At 48.4% G+C, this 19,440-nt stretch overlaps 1 protein-coding gene across 2 annotated transcripts; it reads right to left on the bottom strand.

Annotated features, from left to right (window-relative positions):
• Positions 1–11,865: 11,865 nt before the first annotated feature.
• Positions 11,866–19,119, bottom strand: TEX52 (testis expressed 52). 2 transcript variants are annotated; one of them, XM_035027899.1, is made up of 3 exons: positions 18,830–19,119; positions 17,207–17,757; positions 11,866–12,350 (listed from the first exon to the last, which is right to left on the bottom strand). In XM_035027899.1, the coding sequence occupies exons 1-3, from the start codon at positions 18,899–18,901 to the stop codon at positions 12,068–12,070; spliced, it is 906 nt and encodes a 301-aa protein (XP_034883790.1). In that variant the 5' UTR covers positions 18,902–19,119; the 3' UTR covers positions 11,866–12,067. The 2 variants fall into 2 exon arrangements, 1 of the variants encoding a protein (XP_034883790.1); XR_004683327.1 differs by lacking the exons at positions 11,866–12,350; positions 17,207–17,757 and adding an exon at positions 18,602–18,671 and having other exon boundaries at positions 18,830–18,920.
• Between the last annotated feature and the right edge of the window lie 321 nt (positions 19,120–19,440).

Raw genomic sequence — 19,440 nt, 5'->3', positions numbered from 1 at the left:
TCACCCTCCACTTCCTGACCAGCACTTGGAGTCAAACCTTTTGCAGCCCTGGCTCATCCCATCATCAGATTTTTCTCTCCAGCCTTTTATCTTCACCCTCATCAAAATGCACTGGGTCAAGCACCTGCTCACATGTGTTTGGACACATACAGGATGGGAGCCCCAATCAAGTCCTACTCCCTAGGGCACAGTCTAATCCAGATATCACCAAGGTGCACACACACATTCAGAGGGACAAGATTTCCAGTGGCCTCCTGCAGACCCAGCCTGTTTGAAGCATTTTCACAGCCATGACAAGTATATGAGGAAGAATTGCATTGTGATCTCTATTTATAGACGAGAGAAATAGCTAAGTGTTATGGGTTACATTTTGCCCCCCACAAATTTGTACATTGAAGTCCCAACTCCCAGCACTTCAGAATGTAACCTTATTAGGAGATAGGGTCTTTACAGAGAATCAAGTTAACATGAGGTCACTAGGGTCGACCCTAATCCAACATGACTGTGTCCTTACTAAAAGGGGAAATTTGGACACAAATTCCTGCACACAGGAAGAATGCCCCATAAACGTGAAGCCTGAGAGTGGGTGATGCATCTATAAGCCAAAAGGGTGCCAAAGGTTGCCAGTATCCACCAGAAGCTGGGAGAAGGAGGGCCTGGGCCAGATCCTTTCTCAGCACCCTCAGAAAGAACCAACCTTGCTGGCACCTTGATCTTGGACTTCCAGCCTCCAGAACTGTGAGACAATACATTTCTGTGGTTTAAGCCATCCGGTTAGTGGTACTTGTTATGGCAGTCCCAGGAAACTAATACACTGAGACTTAGAAATCTCACCTAACATTCAGTTACTGTATGGCAGAGCCAGGAATCAGACCCTTGTGTTCCGTCTCCCAAGTCCTGCACAATGTCCACCATGCAAAAAGAGAAGACTGATGAAGACAATAAGCATGGAATGAACACCAAACTGTAGTGTGATTCCATTGATCAAGTTCTGGCCCACCCACACCCTGGTTTCATTTACACTCAGTTTCAGTGGAATATTCCAACTCTCTCTCATGCCTTGACATCCATTACTGCCACACATTTTCCTGGGATAGAGCTCAAAGAGGATCCACTGACACATTGTGCTGGTTTCTGTGGTTGCTTCACTAGGGCCAACTGTATGCATTGATAGATCAGTGAGTGGCCTACATACACAATGCTGGATGGGCCCAATGCTGAAATGTATCTCCTCCAACTTTGTTTTTGGCAATTCACTCCTTAGGTTTGAAAATTCTTCAACATCTTCAAGAGGTCTTGATTAATTCATTTTTGGGGGAAGAGTAATGCTATTAATGAAGAAGAAAGAGATGATTCCAGCGCATTTAGCAAAGTTGCCTCAGGCCAGGCTGACAACATGGATGGGATGTCTCTGAACTCTTAGGTGCACTTCGGTCTGCAGACTGAACTCCAGGGAAGAGTGAACATACCTATAGTATAGAATGGAGACTTCGGAGCTTGCAGTTTAGATGGGGTGAGGTTGGGGACAGCATCACCTCATTTCCAGTTGCTCTGACAAGGCCTTTGTTGCCTGGTGCTCAGGAAATGCCATTTTCTGGAATGTAGCTGTGCAAAAGAGTCAAGTTGGTCCCTGTGTTCTGTGACCCAAACTAATGCTCTCTAATGCTTCACTCTCTATCTCACCATCTGGGACTGGGACTCAGGGGTGAGGAAACTCTCTTTTGCCTTTTTCTGATCCTTACTTACTTCCTTTGAAATTTGTTTTTGTTTTTTTCCCCCGCAAATTGGAGGGAGAATGGGAATGTTCTGGCAATGCAAAACTCTGAGTTCTTCTTTCTCAGGAGCTAAAGCACTCCCTTTGAAAAGATGATGAACCCAATGCTATCTACTCATCCAATGCAATCCATATCAAAATACCAGTAGTATTTTTCACAGAACTAGAATGAACAATCCTGAAATTTGTATGGAACCACAGAAGGCGCTGAATAGCCAAAGCAAGCTCGAAAAAGAAAAGCAAAGCTGAAGGCATCACAATTCTAGATTTCAAGTTATATACAAAGCTGTAGTAACCAAAACAGTATGGTACTGGCACAAAAACAGACACACAAATCAATGGAACAGAATAGAGAGAGCCCAGAAATAAACCCATACGGTCAGTTAATCTATGACAAAGGAAACAAGAACAATGGGGAAAACACAGTCTCTTCAACAAATGGTGTTGGGAAAACTGGACAGCAACATGCAAAAGAATGAAACTGGACCACTATCTTACACCACACACAAACATAAACTCAAAATGGATTAAAGACATAAATGTAAGACTTGAAACCATAAAAATCCTAGAAGAAAACAGAGGCAGTAAACTCATGGACATTAACCTTAGCAACACTTTTGTGGATCTGACTCCAAAGGCAATGGCAACAAAAGCAAAAATAAACAATTGTGGGGCGCCTGGGTGGCTCAGTCGTTAGGCGTCTGCCTTCGGCTCAGGTCATGGTCCCAGGGGCCTGGGATCGAGCCCCACATCGGGCTCCCTGCTCCGCGGGAAGCCTGCTTCTCCCTCCCCCATTCCCCCTGCTGGTGTTCCCTCTCTCACTGTGTCTCTATCTATCAAATAAAGAAATAAAATCTTAAAAAAAATAAAAAATAAACAGTTGTGACTACAGCAAAATAAAAAGCTTCTGCACAGAGAAGGAAACCATCAATAAAACAAAAAGGCAGCCTACAGAATGAGAGAAGATATTTTCAAGTGATGTATCTGGTAAGGGGCTAATATTCAGAATATATAAAGAACTCATACATCTCAATAACAAAAACCCCCCAAATAATCCTATTTGGGCAGAGAACCTGAATAGACATTTTTCCAAAGAAGACATACAAGGCATACATGATCAATAGACACATGAAAAAATGCTCGACATCACTCATCATCAGGGAAATACAAATCAAAATCACAATGAGATATCACCTCAGACCAGTCAGAATAGTGTGCTGGCGAGGATGTGGAGAAAGGGGAACCCTCCTACACTGTTGGTGGGAATGCAAGCTGGTGCAGCCACTCTGGAAAACAGTATGCAGTTTCCTCAAAAAACTAAAAATAGAGCTATCTTATGATCCAGTAATTCTACTTTTAGGTATTTACCCAAAGAAAATAAAAACACTAATTCAAAAAGATACGTGCACCTCCATGTTTATTGCAGTGTTATTTACAATAGTCAAGATATGGAAGCAACCTAAATGTCCATCAATAGATACATGGATAAAGAAGATGTGGTATAAAATCGCACTACTGGGTATTTACCCACCGAAAATGAAAACACTAATTCAAAAAGATATATACACCCTTATGTATATTGCAGCACTACTCACAATAGCCAAATAATGGAAATGGCCCAAGTGCCCATCCATAAATGAATAAAGAAGATGTAATGTGTATACACACACACACACACACAGTGAAATACTACTCATCCATAAAAAGGATGAGATCTTGCCATTTGCAGCAACATGGATGGACCTAGAGGGTTTTATGCTAAGTTAAATAAATCAGAGAAAGGCAAATGTCACATGATTTCACTTATATGTGGAATCTAAAAAAACAAAACAAGTGAATAAACAAACAAAAAGCAGAAACAGATCCATAAGTACAGAGAACAAACTGATTGTTGCAGGAGGGGAGAGGGTTGGGGGATAGGCAAAACAGGTAGAGGGCATTAAGAGGTACAAACTTCTAGCTATAAAATAAATGTCATGAGGGTGAAAATTACAGCCTAGGGAATATAATCATTAATACTGTAATAACTTTGTAGGGTGACTAATGGTGACTACACGTAATCATGACTGAGCACTGCATAAGGTATATAATCATCAAATCACTATATAGTACACCTGGAACTAATATTATATGTCAACTGTACTTTGACTTTAAAAAATCTAGGCTCATCTAACTGAAAAAAAAAAAGAGAGAGAGAGAGGAATGGAAAAATGCCAGGGAATGTTTTGAGGCCAGTTTGTATACTCAGCTGGGTGGTCTGTATCTTTGCCAACAACTTCCCTCACTTCCCTCTCCTGGTCATTTTTTTTTAAGTTTATTTATTTTTAGTAATCTCTATAGCCAATGTGGGGCCCGAAACCCCGATCAAGAGTTGCATGCTCTTCTAATAAGCCAGCCAGGCACCCATCCCCTGGTCATTTTTTAACCTGAAGGTTATAGAACTCAACAAATCAATTCATTAACAAGGAATAACTACATTGAATTCTAAAGATAGACACAGGAGGAGAAAACTTCCAGGAGCACTACTGAGGAAGATTAAACCAGTCCTCTATAGTCAGGAGTAGAAGTGGAGCTTTTCCTCTCGTTTTTTCCATCTTGTGGTTCACATAGATGTTGAAGTGAATGGATCCAAATTCAGCAATTTTGCGAGAAAAAAAATGGAAGCATGAGATCTGGCTCCCTCACTGCATTGGTTCTCCTCTGAATTACAGCAAATTTTCCTTTCATTCAGTCAAAAAGGATTTATTGAGCACCTACTACGTGTCAGACACTGAGGTAGGCTCTGGGCGTACAATGGTGAACCATATGAAAGGCCCGCCTTCATGGAGTTCACATCGCAGGGAGGAAGGCAGATGGTGAAAAACTACGTTTATAACATCAGGTAGTGATGAGAGAGCCATGGGGGTCAGGCGGTGGGGAGATGACACCGTGCAGAGATGAGAACCAGGTGAGGGAGAGGGCTGTGCACATAGCTGGAGGAAGGGGGTCGCACACAGTGAACTCGGAACCCTGCAGGTAAGATAGGCTAGGCTGGGACAGTGCTTGTCCCAATACACACCCGGACAGGGTAGAGCTGCACCTCTGCATCCCTTCTGTCTGGCCTGGCTCCTTGGGGACCAGTCACTCGCACCAGGAAGACTAGCTGGGGTAGAGAGCATTGTCTCTGCTATTGAGAGAATGGAGTTACCTCGTCTACTCCAGGATGGAACCCTCTTCCTGGCTCTCCTTGGCACAGTGCTCTTCTCACCGGGGTTAACAACCCACCAAACCCTGAGTCCGACAGACCTGAGAGGGTTGGGATTCCCTCTACTGAAAGAGTACACAGAACACTGCTGTGTGGGTTCCAGAACAGCAGTATTTCTAGCAATGTATTTCTAGTGATGAGGAAGGCAGAGAGGGGCTTTGAACATAAGGTTTTCTTGGTCTTCACCCTCACAGGCCCCGGGGTTTTCTAGAGAACTTTCTGCATTTAGATAAAACCAGACCACACCTTATACTTGCCATTGGTATCAGACAATCATTAGCGAGTCTAGATTTGTGTTGGCCAAGACAGCAGTCACCGGCTACAGATGGTTATCGAGCACTTGAGGTGCAGTTAGTCTAAAGAGAGCTTTGTTGCACATGTAAACTATACACCAGATTTTGAAAACAATGCAAGAAACAATGTGAAATACTTCAATTATTTTTACATAGTTTACATTATTTTATATTGATAATATTTTGGATCTATTGTATTAAATAAAATATGTTATAAAAATGAACTTCGGGACGCCTAGGTGGCTCAGTCGGTTAAGCGTCTGCCTTCAGCTCAGGTCACGATCTCCAGGTCCTGGGATCGAGTCCCACATTGAGCTCCTTGCTCAGCAGGGAGCCTGCTTCTCCCTCTGCCTGTCGCTCCCCCTGCTTGTGCTCTCTCTCTGACAAATAAATAAAATCTTTAAAAAAATGAACTTCACCATTTTTACTTTTTAATTTTTTGTTTATGTTTAAAAAATTTTATTTATTAATTTGCGAGAGAGAGAGAGCATGAGAGTGCAGAGTGGTGGGGAGAGGCAGAGGGAAGGAGAAAGAGTTTCAAGCAGACCCTGAGCAGACCTCGGAGCCCTGAGCACGGCTCAATCACATGACCCCGAGATCACAACCTGAGCCAAAACCAAGAGTCAGAAGCTCAACCAACTGAGTCACCCAGGCGCCCCAACGTTTTACTTTTTTTAATATGACAACTAACAAATTTAAAGTCACATATACAGGTCTATTATATTTCTACTGGATGGCACTGGTCTAAGTAGATTCACAGCTCATTTCCTTGAACCTGATATAATCTATGTGAGCAACTCTCTGCTGTGTCGGGAAGTTCTTCTTCATATCTAATCTAAATTCCTGTAGCTATTATTCAAAATCCCTGCCTTCTTGTCCAAGCCTCAGTGTTGATGGAGACGAACTGGTTCCCACCTTCCTTGGGATAAGCTTTCATGCCTCTAAAGATCTTTATACCTCTTCTTTTTAGCCTTTTTTCTTCAAGGCTTGAGTAGTGCTGATTCTTATCTCTGACAGTAGGGATGGGGAGGAGAGCTCATTTGGCACGGTGAAATCACCCAGACATTGCTCTGCCACATAAGGAAATTCCCAGAATATTCTTCATAGAATGGGTTATTCAGAGCTAGACAAACAGCTCCCTTGAGCCCGCGGAAGGTTAAAGGGCAGTCAGTTCTATTTCGGGCTTTCTCCTCTGGCTCTGTCAGATCTGCTGAGGACAAGAATGAAGCTGTTTTCCAGAATTCTCCTGTCCAGCAAGGGTCCCAGGAGGTCTGTGCCAATTTTGAAATTTATCACCCTACCTCCACCCCAAAAACTACCAGACTATGACAACGTTTTATATTTGACACTTGGTTGATCTTCTCCTACTTTATGGATGGCAAAACCAAGGCACAGAAAATTCCAGTGTTCATCTCCATTGACGAAACCAGACTGAACATGGTATTTTGAACTCAGATAAAGCTTGGTCAAGTATTCCAACTCAGTTATTAACTGAGTGAAGTGCTTAAGCTTTTGGAATCTACTTCCTCTCCTGTAAAATTGAAATGACATGTAATTTGTAGAATTTCTGGGAAGTTTAAATGAGAGGCAGGATAGCAGATTGGTTAAGAGTGCTCTATGCCTCAGTTTACTCCTCTCTAAAATGGAGATTATGATGGGACCTATCTCATAGTGTGAGGATTAAATGGGGTGATTCTTGGAAAGTTCTCAAAACATTGCCTAACACGTAATGAGTGCTGGGTAAATGTTTGCTGTTACTGGGGAGCTGTACATGTAAATACACACACGTGTGCTGGTGCACATGCATGCACACTCTCAGATACCTCTCCCCTTTGCTCCCAGAGTACAGCTGGATTGGTTATCTCTGACATTATTTCTCACACTATTTTTAATTACTTGTCCACCTTCCCACCAGATCCTAGGGTTTCTAAGGGTGGGTCTTTCTTTCCCCCTGTCTTTTCTCTCTCTTCTTACCCAAAATTAGTTGAACGAATGGGTCAGCAGGACTCCCGTGGACACAGGAGGAAATGTGCCGTTATTAACCCATCTACTCAGGTGATGAGACACTAGAACAGCCCGTTGAGTTCCCCACCTGAACTTGGCAGCAGAATCCAACTAATGCCCTGGGCGCTCCCCCCAGACCCCGGTCTATTCATTCCCCTTTCTTTTGCACCCACAGGACGTACTTGCCAATTCCTCTCACGTGCTGGGCTCTGTGCCAAAATCTGGATCCTGCAAATGCCCTCAGAGGATCTGACAAAGCTGCCCAGCGCCTCCACCCATGCTGGACCTTGTTGCTTCAGAGACTCCTGCTTTGCCTTTCCTCTGGCTTCAGCACTTCTCCTCTTCCCTCCTGTGTCTATCTGCTTTCTTTCCTGCTTCCATTTTCCTCCATTTCCCCCTCTCTCCTCGCTGAAGCTTTGGGCCGGCCCTTGGCACCTCTGGCCATGACCTCCATTTCCTAGTGATACTCATGCCAAAGAAGTCACTGACTATTTGCTAGGAACCATGTATGATACCTAGTGTCAGTGTTGAGTGAACATCCGGGGAGAATGGTGGTAGGCTAAGGGGAGCCATCCGGCAAAACCTTGACCTTCAGCTTGGAACAATGGCAAGATGCAACAACATGGAGGTGTTTGTAAGGTTCTGTCCTGGGACCTGCAGAGAGTGTGTCGGCTTGAGATTACCGTGAGATGGGCAACTATATGAACGGCCACCGAAACCACTAGTTATGATGATAAATAGGAAGAAGCAACTATTTGTATAGTAAATAAGTGAAGGTCTGTGGTTCAGTGGACAGCACGTGTAGGAGAGGGCTTGGAGGCTGATAGAGAAACAAGAAGATGAAGGGCTTGGAGCAAGCGAGTCAGCGATGAGTAGACACAAAAAGGCCAGAGGGTCCTAAGGAAGGTGGGAAGTGAGTCTGGGGGAGAAAGGATGTCTGCTTTGTCACCTCAGGGAGCAGCAGTGGGGCTTTTAGAGGGCTGGCAATTAGACGGGACAAGGCTGGCAGACAGCCAGATGAAGACTGAAGATCATGGTTGACAGCGTGGCTGGCCCTGCACCCCCCCTCCAGGGGTTCCCAGCCCCACAGCTTCCGACACACACTGACCCCCTACCGTCCCCCTGGCCCTGGTCACTCAGGCTCATGAGACTAATACCTGTCTGAGGCAGAGGGAGGTTGCGGAAGGGGAGGTGTTGACCCAGAAAGGCTCTGAGGCCTCTGTGCTGGGATTAATTAGTGTCCATGAAGCTCGTGCCAGTCAGCAGAGCACGGGGTGTTCTGGGATTGGTGTGCTGGGTATGTTGGGGGAGGAATGTTCACTCTGCTTCCCCTCGAAAGTTGTGGTGGAAGAGTAGATCTTCAAAGCAGGCCGGGGAGAGCAATCCCCTGCTCCACCCCAACAAAGGCTGTCAAGAACTCCATATTTATTAGTGTATGTGGGACGGGGTGAGGGGGGTGGTGTTCACGGCTGCCAGCAGGCTGAGCTGGGGATCGCCTTGCAAGAGTCCCCAGGCCCAGGAGGGGGTCTGGATACTACTGCTGTCCCTCAGAGCTCCACAGTCCAATGCAGCTCAGGAATTTCAGGAGTCTTGCTTCTGCATCTCAGGCTGGCCCGTGGACGAGAAGGCCTCTGATGATCCTGTAGTCCCCCTTGCCAAGAGGAAGGAGATTGCTATCCAGAGAGCTGAGCAGAAAGGTGGTGGGTCGGGTGGAAATCCTGACGGGAGGCTAGCAGCCCCTGGACTGGTCTGGGTCTGCCAAGGCAGGAGTCTGTGTAAGTGCCCCTTATCTTTCCCGTAGCTTCCAGGCCAGCGGGGGAGGAGGCTTTCTCTGAAGAATCCCAGTGGCCTCCTTCCTCCCACTCTCCAACTCTCCATATTAACCCTCCCGAGGCCTCTCATTGTGGAGGTGACAAAACCTAGGCATCAGCAGGCTAGTTGCTGAGATAGAATAATAGAAGAGTAGTGGGACGACAACACAAGCCCTTGAGTCCCAGCCCCCAGCACAGTGTCTCATTTCTACTTCCGGGAGGGCAGGGATGCCTGGCCGTGTAGCCCCGAGCAAGCCACTTCTCCATGGGTCTCGGTTTGCCATCTAAACCCTGCAGTTGCCCCTGCTTGTGCTCTCTCTCTGGCAAATAAAATCTTTTTAAAAAATAAATAAATAGGGCGCCTGGGTGGCTCAGATGGTTAAGCGTCTGCCTTCGGCTCAGGTCATGATCTCAGGGTCCTGGGATCAAGCCCCGCATCGGGCTCCCTGCTCCGCAGGAAGCCTGCTTCTCCCTCTGCCTCTCTCTCTCTCTCTCTCTCTCTCTCTCTGTCTCTCATGAATAAATAAAATCTTTAAAATAAAAAAAATAAAAATAAATAAATAAATAAATAAATAAACCCTAACAGGGTTCAACTTGTGTCCTCATAGCCCGCCCATTCTGACCTGTTAGGACCCTAGGTAAAGGGACCTCCTGCTTTCCACCAACATTCTTAACCCAGAGTGGGAAGGAGGGGCACATTCCCAGAGCTGTCACTCCCCTGGAGTACTCAGGGGATTCTCCTTCACCCCTGGGCTCTGGTCCCCGCCCATCCCCCACGCATATCCTGGGGAGAAGTGTTAGGGAGAAGGATTGCTGAAGGGAACCACAGATTTGGAACCAGAAGGAAATCTGGAAACTCTGTATCAAACCCTATTTACTGTCATTGTTTTTAATTGAGACTAAATCCGCATAACAAAACAATTGCCATTTTTAAAGTATACAGTTCAGTGGCATTTTGTTCATTCATGATGTTATGCAACCACTTCTATCTAGTTCAAAAATATTTTCCCCACCCTAAAAGAAAACCCTGTACCCACTGAGCAGTCAGTCCCCACTTGCCCCTCCCCCAGCACCTGGCAACCACCAATTCACCTTCTGTCTCTATGGACTCGCCCTTTCTAGATATTTCATAGAAATAGAATCATATCATACGTGGCCTTTTGTGTCTGGCTTCTTTCGCCCAGTGTCATTTAAAAAAAAAAAGATTTTATTTATTTGAGAAAGTGAGAGAGAGTGAGCAAGTGAGAGAGAGCACGAGCGTGGGGTGGGGAGGGGTGGGGAGGGTCAGAGGCAGAGGGAGAAGCAGGCTCCCCACTGAGCAGGGAGCCTGACACGGGGCTCGATCCCAGGACCCTGAGATCATGACCTGAGCCGAAGGCAGATGCTTAACCGACTGAGCCACCCAGGCGCCCCTCAGCGTCATATTTTCAAGGTTCATCCACATCGTAGCATGTGTCAATACTTCATGCCTCTTTATGGCTGAGCAACATCCCATCTATTGTTTTTATTCTATGAGTAATGACTGGTTGATAGCTTCATTTATGGAGGGTCTACACTGGGCCAGACACTTTGCAGGTACTTCACTTCTATTATTTTCTTTATTCCACTGATTTGTACCCTAGTGGCTTCCACCATGCAGATGAGGAAACTGAAAGCCTGAGGGTAATAATGCCCTTCCCAAAGGTCATATACTGGTTAGTGGTCAAACCAGGGCTAGAACCCTGGTGGGGTTTCAATTCCCAGGTACCTAGGGGGCAGTGGCCAGAAGGCCAGGAGAAGCCCCGCTGAGGAAGATCACCAACCTGGGGTAGGACAGGGGCACGCGGAGGTGAGGTGGGCCCGCACCATACAACTTCTCTTCCAGCCACCTCCCTGCTGCCCCTTCTCCTGGGCCTCCCACACCCAATCTCCACCCCAGCTGGGGGCAACACCTTTCTGACCAACAGGATTTGCCTGCCTCCACCTCAGGCCCCTTGTCTCTGGCCCCCCACAACAAAAGCTGGGGCATCCGGGGTTACCTGCAGCACAGGCCCAAGGCCCTAACATAATGCTCTGAGGTGACCACCATTTTACCTTGAATCTCTACTTTGCTCCACTCCTGTCCCTCTGCAGAGTCCTGGCCAGCCTTCTTCAGCCCTGACTTTTCCATTCTCTAGCACCAGTCTTGGCCTGACCTCTGCTCCCAAACCCTGCGGGGGAACAGCAACCCAGCAGAGTTGCTTCTGGTCTTTGTCCAGACATCACATGGTCTAGGGAGGTAGGGAATCGAGGTTATTTTGCCTCAGAAGCTTCCTGTACCCTGACCAATCCCAGTTTTGTTCCAAATGGGTTATGGGAGTCAAGGTAATTTCATAGCCACCTTGCTTACAGTGCCTCATCCCCCACTCCAATACACACACACACACACACACCCCTTCTTCCTCCCCACTCCTCATTCTGTCCCTAAAAACTGGATCCCTGGGCGCCTGGGTGGCTCAGTTGGTTAAGCGACTGCCTTCGGCTCAGGTCGTGATCCTGGAGTCCCTGGATCGAGTCCCGCATCGGGCTCCCTGCTCGGCAGGGAGTCTGCTTCTCCCTCTGACCCTCCCCCCTCTCATGTGCTCTCTCTCTCTCATTCTCTCTCTCTCAAATAAATAAATAAAATCTTAAAAAAAAAAAAAAAACTGGATCCCCCTCTGCTGTCCCTGCTCTACCCTACTCAATCTTCCCACCTGCTATGAGAGAGTCCTCCAAGGAAGACAGATAATAATTAAGAGTTTCAATAGAGTCTCCAGGAGCCTGGGGGACAGAGGTGGCTTGCAGCTGGAGGGATGGTGGCGAGGCTCTGTTGTGCAGAAGCCAGTCCTTCAGCCACCCCAAAGGCTTCCTGCTGCCGGTGTACTGGCTGAGAACACTGTAGCCCACCACAGTCCTCGCCCAGATGGAGGCTCTTTAGATCTGTCTAGGTCTTCTCTTTCTTCCTTGCTAAGGTTTTACCAGGTGGTGCTGTGGAGAGATGACAGAGGGGCAAGGCAAGCCGGTTCTCCATCAGGGTTTGGTAATTCCTCACAAGGTCCTGGCTCAGGGGTGCGCTGGGCAGCAAGGCCAGTTTTAGCACCTTCTCCCGGTAATGAGGCAGAGGGTTCGGGCAGAGCCAGCCCCTGGCAAAACCACTGGGAAGTGGGTTGGGCATGAGTTGGAGGCCTCGGGGCTCAAACCTTCCACCAGCTGAGATGTGCCGGTACCTGTTGGGGGAAAGGGGTGTGCAGAGAACAGAGAGGTCAAAGGAGAGGTGTGGGCATTGTGGGACGAGTAAGAAGGGAAAGCATGATGCTTTTCTCATAGCTTAATAAAAGTTTATTTTGGGGCACCTGGGTGGCTCAGTTGGTTAAGTGGCTGCCTTCAGCTCGGGTCATGATCCCAAGGTCCTGGGATCGAGCCCCACATCGGGGTCCCTGCTCAGCGGGGAGCCTGCTTCTCCTTCTCTGTCTCCCTCTGCCTGCCCCTCCCCCTGCTTGTGCTCTCTCTCTCTCTCTCTCTGTGTCAAAGAAATAAATTAAATCTTTTAAAAATCAATCAATCAATCAATAAAAGTTTATTTTTCACAATGCTACAAAGGTAAGCCCCCCAATTTATAATTCTTCATGTTCCTCTCAAAAGAAAAAAAATTTTAAAGATTATTTATTTATTTATTTGAGAGAGAGAGCACAAGCAGGGGGAGTGGCAGAGGCAGAGGGAGAAGCAGGCTCCCCGCTGAGCAAGCAGCCTGATGCGGGGCTCGATCCCAGGACCCTGAGATCATGACCTGAGCCGAAGGCAGATGCTTAATTGACTGAGCCACCCAGCCACCCCTCAAAAAATTTTTTTTGAAAACCCTTAGTATTAACATCAAACCATGCTTAAAAATACTATAGACTTGGGGTGCCTGGCTGGCTCAGTCAGTAGAACGTCCAACTCTTGATCTCGGGGTTGTGAGTTCAAGCCTCACGTTGGGTGTAGTGAGTAGTGATTACTTTAAAAAAATTCTGTAGGCTTTTTAAAAAATCAGATAATGATAAAATGCCAAGGTCCCAAACTAATATTGTTCAAAATAAGAAAGGATCATCATTGGGATCCTGGTGTTTTGCTTTGTTTTGTTTTTTAGAGAGAGTGAGCGCAAGTGAGGGGAGGGGCAGAGGGAGAGGGAGAGAATCCCAAGCAGACTCCGCACTCAGTGTGAAGCCCAACTCAGGGCTGGATCTCACAACCCCGAGATCATGACCTGAGTGAACACCGAGAGTCGGACCTTCACTGACTGAGCCACCCAGGCACCCCAAGTACGGGGATCCTGTTATATACTGACAGTGGTAAGGGCTGACCGACTGTTGTCATTAACATCAGTGCCCATAAGAAAGTAAAGCTTTTATGCCCTGCAAGCATATTTGTTGTGCACATCTTGAGATTGAGGTCTAAAGCCATGTTTGACTAACTTTTTTTATTACTCTAACATAAGCTAGCGATGGGATCGGGCTGGAGGGAATCCCTTCTGTCTCTCTTCCTTATTGGATATTGGTCTATGCCAGAGAGCGTGCACCCTGTGTGTGTGTTTGGCATTAAGATGGTGAAATTATGTTGTTTAGATGGTCAGTCTCCCATTCTTTTTTTTTTTTTTAAAGATTTTATTTATTTATTTGACAGAGAGAGACACAGCGAGAGAGGGAACACAAGCAGGGGGAGTGGGAGAGGGAGAAGCAGGCTTCCCGCTGAGCAGGGAGCCCGATGTGGGGCTCGATCCCAGGACCCTGGGATCATGACCTGAGCCAAAGGCAGACGCTTAACGACTGAGCCACCCAGGCGCCCCAGTCTCCCATTCTTTTTACATATTGTCAGTATATCATTATCCAGATGCTAACTGTCCTTCAGTCCCACGTCCTCTGCTAATGCGCTGCCAGCAGGAATTAGAGAAAATGCAGCTCAAGTGCCCCTTTCTCATCACTGGTGAGCATGAGGACATCCAAGAACCCTTCCTGCTCTGACCTGCTGCCATATGACACCTGGTCTGATGGCTCCCTCTTCTACAATAGAGAGAAACTGACTTTTTAAAAAACAACGGTTAAGCGTCTGCCTTTGGCTCAGGTCATGATCTCAAGGTCCTGGGATCGAGTCCCACATCGGGCTCTCTGCTCAGTGGGGAGCCTGCTTCTCCCTCTCCCTGGGCCACTCGCCCCAGCTCCCGCTTGTGCTCTCTGTCTCTCTCTCTCTCTCTCAAATAAATAAAATCTTTAAAAATAAAATAAAAAAAAATAATAAAAAAAACACAACAGTTGAATAGTGGCAAATTTCCTGTGCTTCAACATGCTTCGCAGCTCATCCAGCAGATATCCCCGTTTGCCGTCTTTGGTTTACATGAGACATACTCAGGCCTGGCTGCACATTAGAATCACTCCTAGGGAGCTTTTTAAAAAATCCCTGTGCTCAGGCTGCCCACCCCCCAGGCCAACTAAATCAGAATCTCATGAATGGGGCTCAGACCTCACCATTTTTTAAAGAGGCCCAGGTGATTGTAATGTGCTACCAGAATTGAGAACGGCTGGGTGTATGTATAAATATTCTATTTCTCAGCAATATCGTGGGCATCTTGAAGCTTAGACCTGTCTGGAGTCTTTTCTGGGTCTCTCACGCTCAAAATGTGCCCTCTCACTGATCTAGAGACTTTTTTTTTTAAGATTTATTTATTTGAGAGAGAGAGAGAGTGAGCAAGCATGAGCAGGGGGAGGGGCAGAGAAGAGGGAGAGAGAGAATCCACAAGCAGATGCCATGCTGAGTGCAGAGCCCGACAGGGGGCTGGACAAGTGGCTCGGCCCCAGGACCCTGAGATCACGACCTGAGCTGAAACCGAGAGTTGGCCGCTTAACTGACTGAGCCACCCAGGCGCCTCCGATCTAGTGACATTTTTAAAGGTATTTTAACCCCTTACAGAACCTCTCCAAAGGAACAACAGGACAGGATGGGCCCTTCCTCTCACCATTCTGTCTTGTTCCCGCCTGGTGAACTTGTACACGTTCTTCAAGGTTCAGCTCATGTACCACGTCCTCTGTGAACCGCAAAACCTTGTCTGGGACTCCTTCATTCCTGGCTCCAGTGACTGGGCCTCCAGCAGCAAACAGAGGGAAACAAGGATCCTCCTCTCATGGGGATGCCGTACTAATGACACGATTTACTGAGCGCCCTCTCTATGCAGACACCACGCCTTTTCATCTTCTAATAACCCTGCAAGGTACCAGGTACATCCCCAATACATACTTGGGTAAAGTGAGGCTCAGAGAAAGTCAAGGTGGTGCAGCAAGTTTGTGATCGAGCTGGGTAGGTTGCTACCTAGAGGGCGCCTGGGTGGCTCAGTTGGTTAAGCGACTGCCTTCGGCTCAGGTCATGATCCTGGAGTCCCGGGATCGAGTCCCGCATTGGGCTCCCTGCTCGGCGGGGAGTCTGCTTCTCCCTCTCCCGCTCCCCCCTCTTGTGCTCTTTCTCTCTCTCACTCTCTCTCTCAAATAAATAAATAAAATCTTAAAAAAAAAAAAAAAAAAAGATTGCTACCTAGATCCGGGTGGCTCCAGAGCCCATGCAGCTTCTGCTCTCACACACATTCTCTGTACGCCCGGCACTGCACTGAGCTCTTTTTGTGGATAATTGTGGTTTTCTTATGCTGTCTTTATAGAACGTTATATCACATCAGAAGTCGCGGTGAACATGTCTGATTCCCCAGTCAGGCAAGAGGGAAAGTGGTTAGGCATGCAGTTCCGGAACTGAGCTGTCTGGGTTCGAATCCCAGCTCTGCCCCTTTACTGGCCATATGAACTTGGGCGAGTTAAGCGACTTCCCTGTTTCAGATGCCCCATCTGTAAAATGGTCTTGCTAGTAATAGTTTCTAATCGGAGTAGTGGGAGGTGATAAATAATATATCTCAAGTGATTACAACATCTGGCACTATCATTTCACTGAAGTTAATTTTTATTGTTATTTTGGGTGGGGGAGCGATCTAAGTCTTCTCACCTTGGTATGTCTAGTGTTAGCACATACTAGCAATCAACAGTCCGTCCTGCAAGGGCTGCAGACAGAAGCCGAAGTCCTGAGTAATCTCTCAAAATCACCAACAGTTGGCATTTTTTGAAAAGATTAAAAATCTCCACGGCCTCCCCTCCAACCCTTCACTGCTTCTGTTAATGCCCTCGGGGTTGGAATTTGAGATATTCTATCCTTATTCCCTGCCCCCTTTCCTGTCTTATCCCCTCAGAAACGGGACTCAGTACGGGAGACAATTGTGCTGTGCGTTCCCACGGTGGACAGCGAGCAAGAGCTGCAGGGCACTCCATTAACCCCTTTCACATTCCTGTCTCTGCTCAGACCGGTCAACCCTCCATCCCCTTCTTTCTACCTTTCTGAGGGCCTCCTGCCCTTCCAGCCTTCACCTGGTTTCCGCACAAAGCCTTCCTGGGGGGACGCTTCAGCCCACAGCGACCCCTCCCGCCTCTGCATTTCTGTAATAACATCTGTTTTTTGTATAATGCTTTCATATCCCCAGTAACCCATTTTATCTTCTCCCATTGAGGGAGACGTGGTGTTTACCGTCCCCATTTTATCAGTGATGGAATTGGGTCCGGAAGAACTAAACAGTTTGCCAAGTCTGGACTTTAATCCAAAACTCTGACTATAGCTTTCAGCTCTTTCCATTAGTAATTGATATTCTTACAACACTCACTGTCTGTGTCACACTTTGGACACATAGGGTGCGTGGGCTTGTGTTGTTAGCTGCCCCTCCAAGCCTATAGGTAGGTAGCTGCCTTTCTCAAGCTCCCTGGAGGAAGGGAAGGGATGACATTTGTCTGTACCCCCAGGGCCCAGCAGGTGTTAAGCACCTAGGTGTGTCCCGGGCATTCTAGTGATACGGTTAGGCCACCTCCCCTGGCTGTCCTTCCCTTGCCTCCACACCTTCCTTCTGGCTACACTCAGCTAGAGCACCAAGGGAGACATCAGAAACAGGGACGAGAGAGAGGGGTCACCTGAACATGAGTAGGTTGTGTGAGCGCCCCCCACTCCAAGCCCCCGAGGAAGGAGCTCCTCTTACTTCTTGAAGTTCTTTGGGCACAGGATGTTGCCCTTGGTGTCGAGTGGAGGTGCCCTCACTTCGCTCCTCAGCTTGAGTTTCTCCAGCTCTCTCAGTTCCTGTATCGTCCTGACAAGCACCTGGTTCTTCCTGTTCTCGTCCACGAAGATAGGAGTACAGCAGATGAAGCTCAGGAAGCTGTTCTGACCCATCCAGGAGGGAGGGAGGATGGGGGGCTCTGCTGGGGGGCAGCCATGGGCCCTGGGGTCCGTCAGCCAGCGCCACACGTTGCTATCATAGGGCCTGTCGGGCCTGGTGGGAAAGGTGGCGGGCAAACGGCCCACATCAAGCCACGTGTGGAAGCCCCAGGTGTGCTGTGCTGTGTCCTTCGAAGGGTAGATTAGTCGGCGACGCACCTCAGACTTGACTTCCGTGCAGGGCGGCGGCTTCAGGGCCAGCCGGTGGTGGGCCTGCCGGGTGAAGCCGGGCCACTCCCAGGACTCACTGGGGAGGAGGAACTCACGCTGAGCCCACGTTTGGTGGGTCAGGAGGGGCTCGCTGGCGTGGGCCATCTAGGGAGAGACAAAAGGGAGCCTGGGGGACCACTCAGCCTCTGTCTCCCAGGAGCTGCCGCAGAGACAGCAAGAGGCTGGCCTCCTCAGACCCGGGACTCTCATCAGGACCCTGGTGGCCTGGCCGAAAACCGTGTCTCCATTCCTGCCCTGCTGTCAGAAGTTCTGTCTGTTCTGTAGGGGTCCCCTGGGTTTCTCACCTTCTGCTCTCTCTCTCCCACCCCCTCTCCTCAGCCATCTCCCTGCCCTTCACTCTTACGTTACCTGTCCTCTCCACTCTGGCGGCCATCCCCACCCCCTGCCAGGAACTGGTGTTCCTAACACGGTACGTCAGGCCTGAGGAAACTGTGGGGGGAAATGCCCCTTAGTAAGCAACACGGAGAAGGAAAGTCTTTCTCCAGAGAATGCAGCCCAGGGGCTCTTCTCTCCCGGACTCGTCCTGTTACCCATTTCTCTGTCATCGGGGCATTTCCCTCACTTCTCATCCAAACACAAGCAAGTATGGAAAACACCTAGAAAGCTGGTTCCTTCCCTTTCCTGTGTCCCACCTCCCGTGAGATCAACAGTAGCAGCTATGTATTGACACTGTGCTCAACACACCCTCAACCCAGTTAAGCCTCATAATCCTTTGAGCGAAGTGTTGTTAACTGTCCCAGCTCGAGGATGCAAAAGGCAAGACAAAATGAGGGTGAATGAGTCACCCAAGGTTGTCAGGTCAGTGAGTGGCAGAGCTGGGACTTGAGCCATCTCCTGCGCCACTCAGAATGCCTCCCCCTCCTTTCCACCCTAGGACTTTGATTCCAAAAACTCACCTGTCTCTTGGGCCTACTCCGCTGTCATTTCTCCATGACCGCCCCAGTAGGTGGGGCTGGGAGATGTAATAACCAGGCATCTCCTTTTCTCTGTTCTGAGCTCTGTGTTCACAATACCATAGGATTAAGGGAGGAAGACGGTAGGAGAGCTCTGGGCCAGACCTACTGACCAGAAGAAAGTACGGCCCACCCCAGGGGGACAGCCCTTAGCCCAGCAGGTGCAAACAGATAGGCTGTGGAGATGGGGCCCCACCTCCTACCTGCAAGAAAGGTTTTTGGACATGGGGTGGATCATTCCGCCCTCTGGGTTGTCTCCGTGGGCTACTGGCCATTCTTCTTGTGGGCCTGATTGCCAGGAGGGGCCGCTTTGTAGAGAAGACTTTCCTGGCAGCATTGTTTGCTGTTGGGGTTGCTATGGTGATGCTTCCTGGATGGTGACGCAGGAGGCAGCCCTTACCTCCCCCTGGGAGGGCTCATCAGTCCCTTGGGCCCTGGCTGCCTTTCAGGTGAGACAGGCAGGGGATAGGGCTCATATGTTTTTGGCAAAAGATGGTAACCAGAGGGGCTTCCGGGGACAGACTTGCCTAGGAGGGCAGGAAAAGGCCTGGCTCCCAGGCCCCGGGTTGGGGTAGAGGTGGTCCTGAGGCACCTATAACTGGGCCCATCCTTCCCTACTGCTCCAGGAGGTGAGGGCCCTGCCCCTCTGTAGGCCTTTCCCTTGCAGGGAGCGCTAAAGGGCCAAGTTAACCATCAGGTTGAGAGGTGCTGAAGAGGCTGGCCATGCAGGACCAGCCTGGGAGATCTGCCAGTTTCTATGCTAGAAAGGATGTGTGCCTGTGCAGGATGTGGGAGGCAGTCCAGGCCCAAGCCC

Source organism: Mirounga leonina, unplaced genomic scaffold (genome assembly GCF_011800145.1).
Source record: "Mirounga leonina isolate KUSES-001 unplaced genomic scaffold, KU_Mleo_1.0 Mir_201, whole genome shotgun sequence".
In the NCBI taxonomy this organism is placed as follows: Eukaryota; Metazoa; Chordata; class Mammalia; order Carnivora; family Phocidae; genus Mirounga; species Mirounga leonina.
The sequence above is the reverse complement of the archived record's forward strand: the minus strand, read 5'-3'. Positions and strand labels throughout refer to the sequence as shown.

Coding starts and splice junctions, on each gene's coding strand:
- TEX52 (XM_035027899.1), bottom strand. CDS start 18,901: ATGGCCAGTAGCCCACGGAGACAACCCAGAGGGCGGAATGATCCACCC. Junction 17,758..18,829: donor TCCAAAAACCTTTCTTGCAG/GTAGGAGGTGGG, acceptor GTCTCTCCCTAG/ATGGCCCACGCCAGCGAGCC. Junction 12,351..17,206: donor TGCCCAAAGAACTTCAAGAA/GTAAGAGGAGCT, acceptor TTCCCCCAACAG/GTACCGGCACATCTCAGCTG.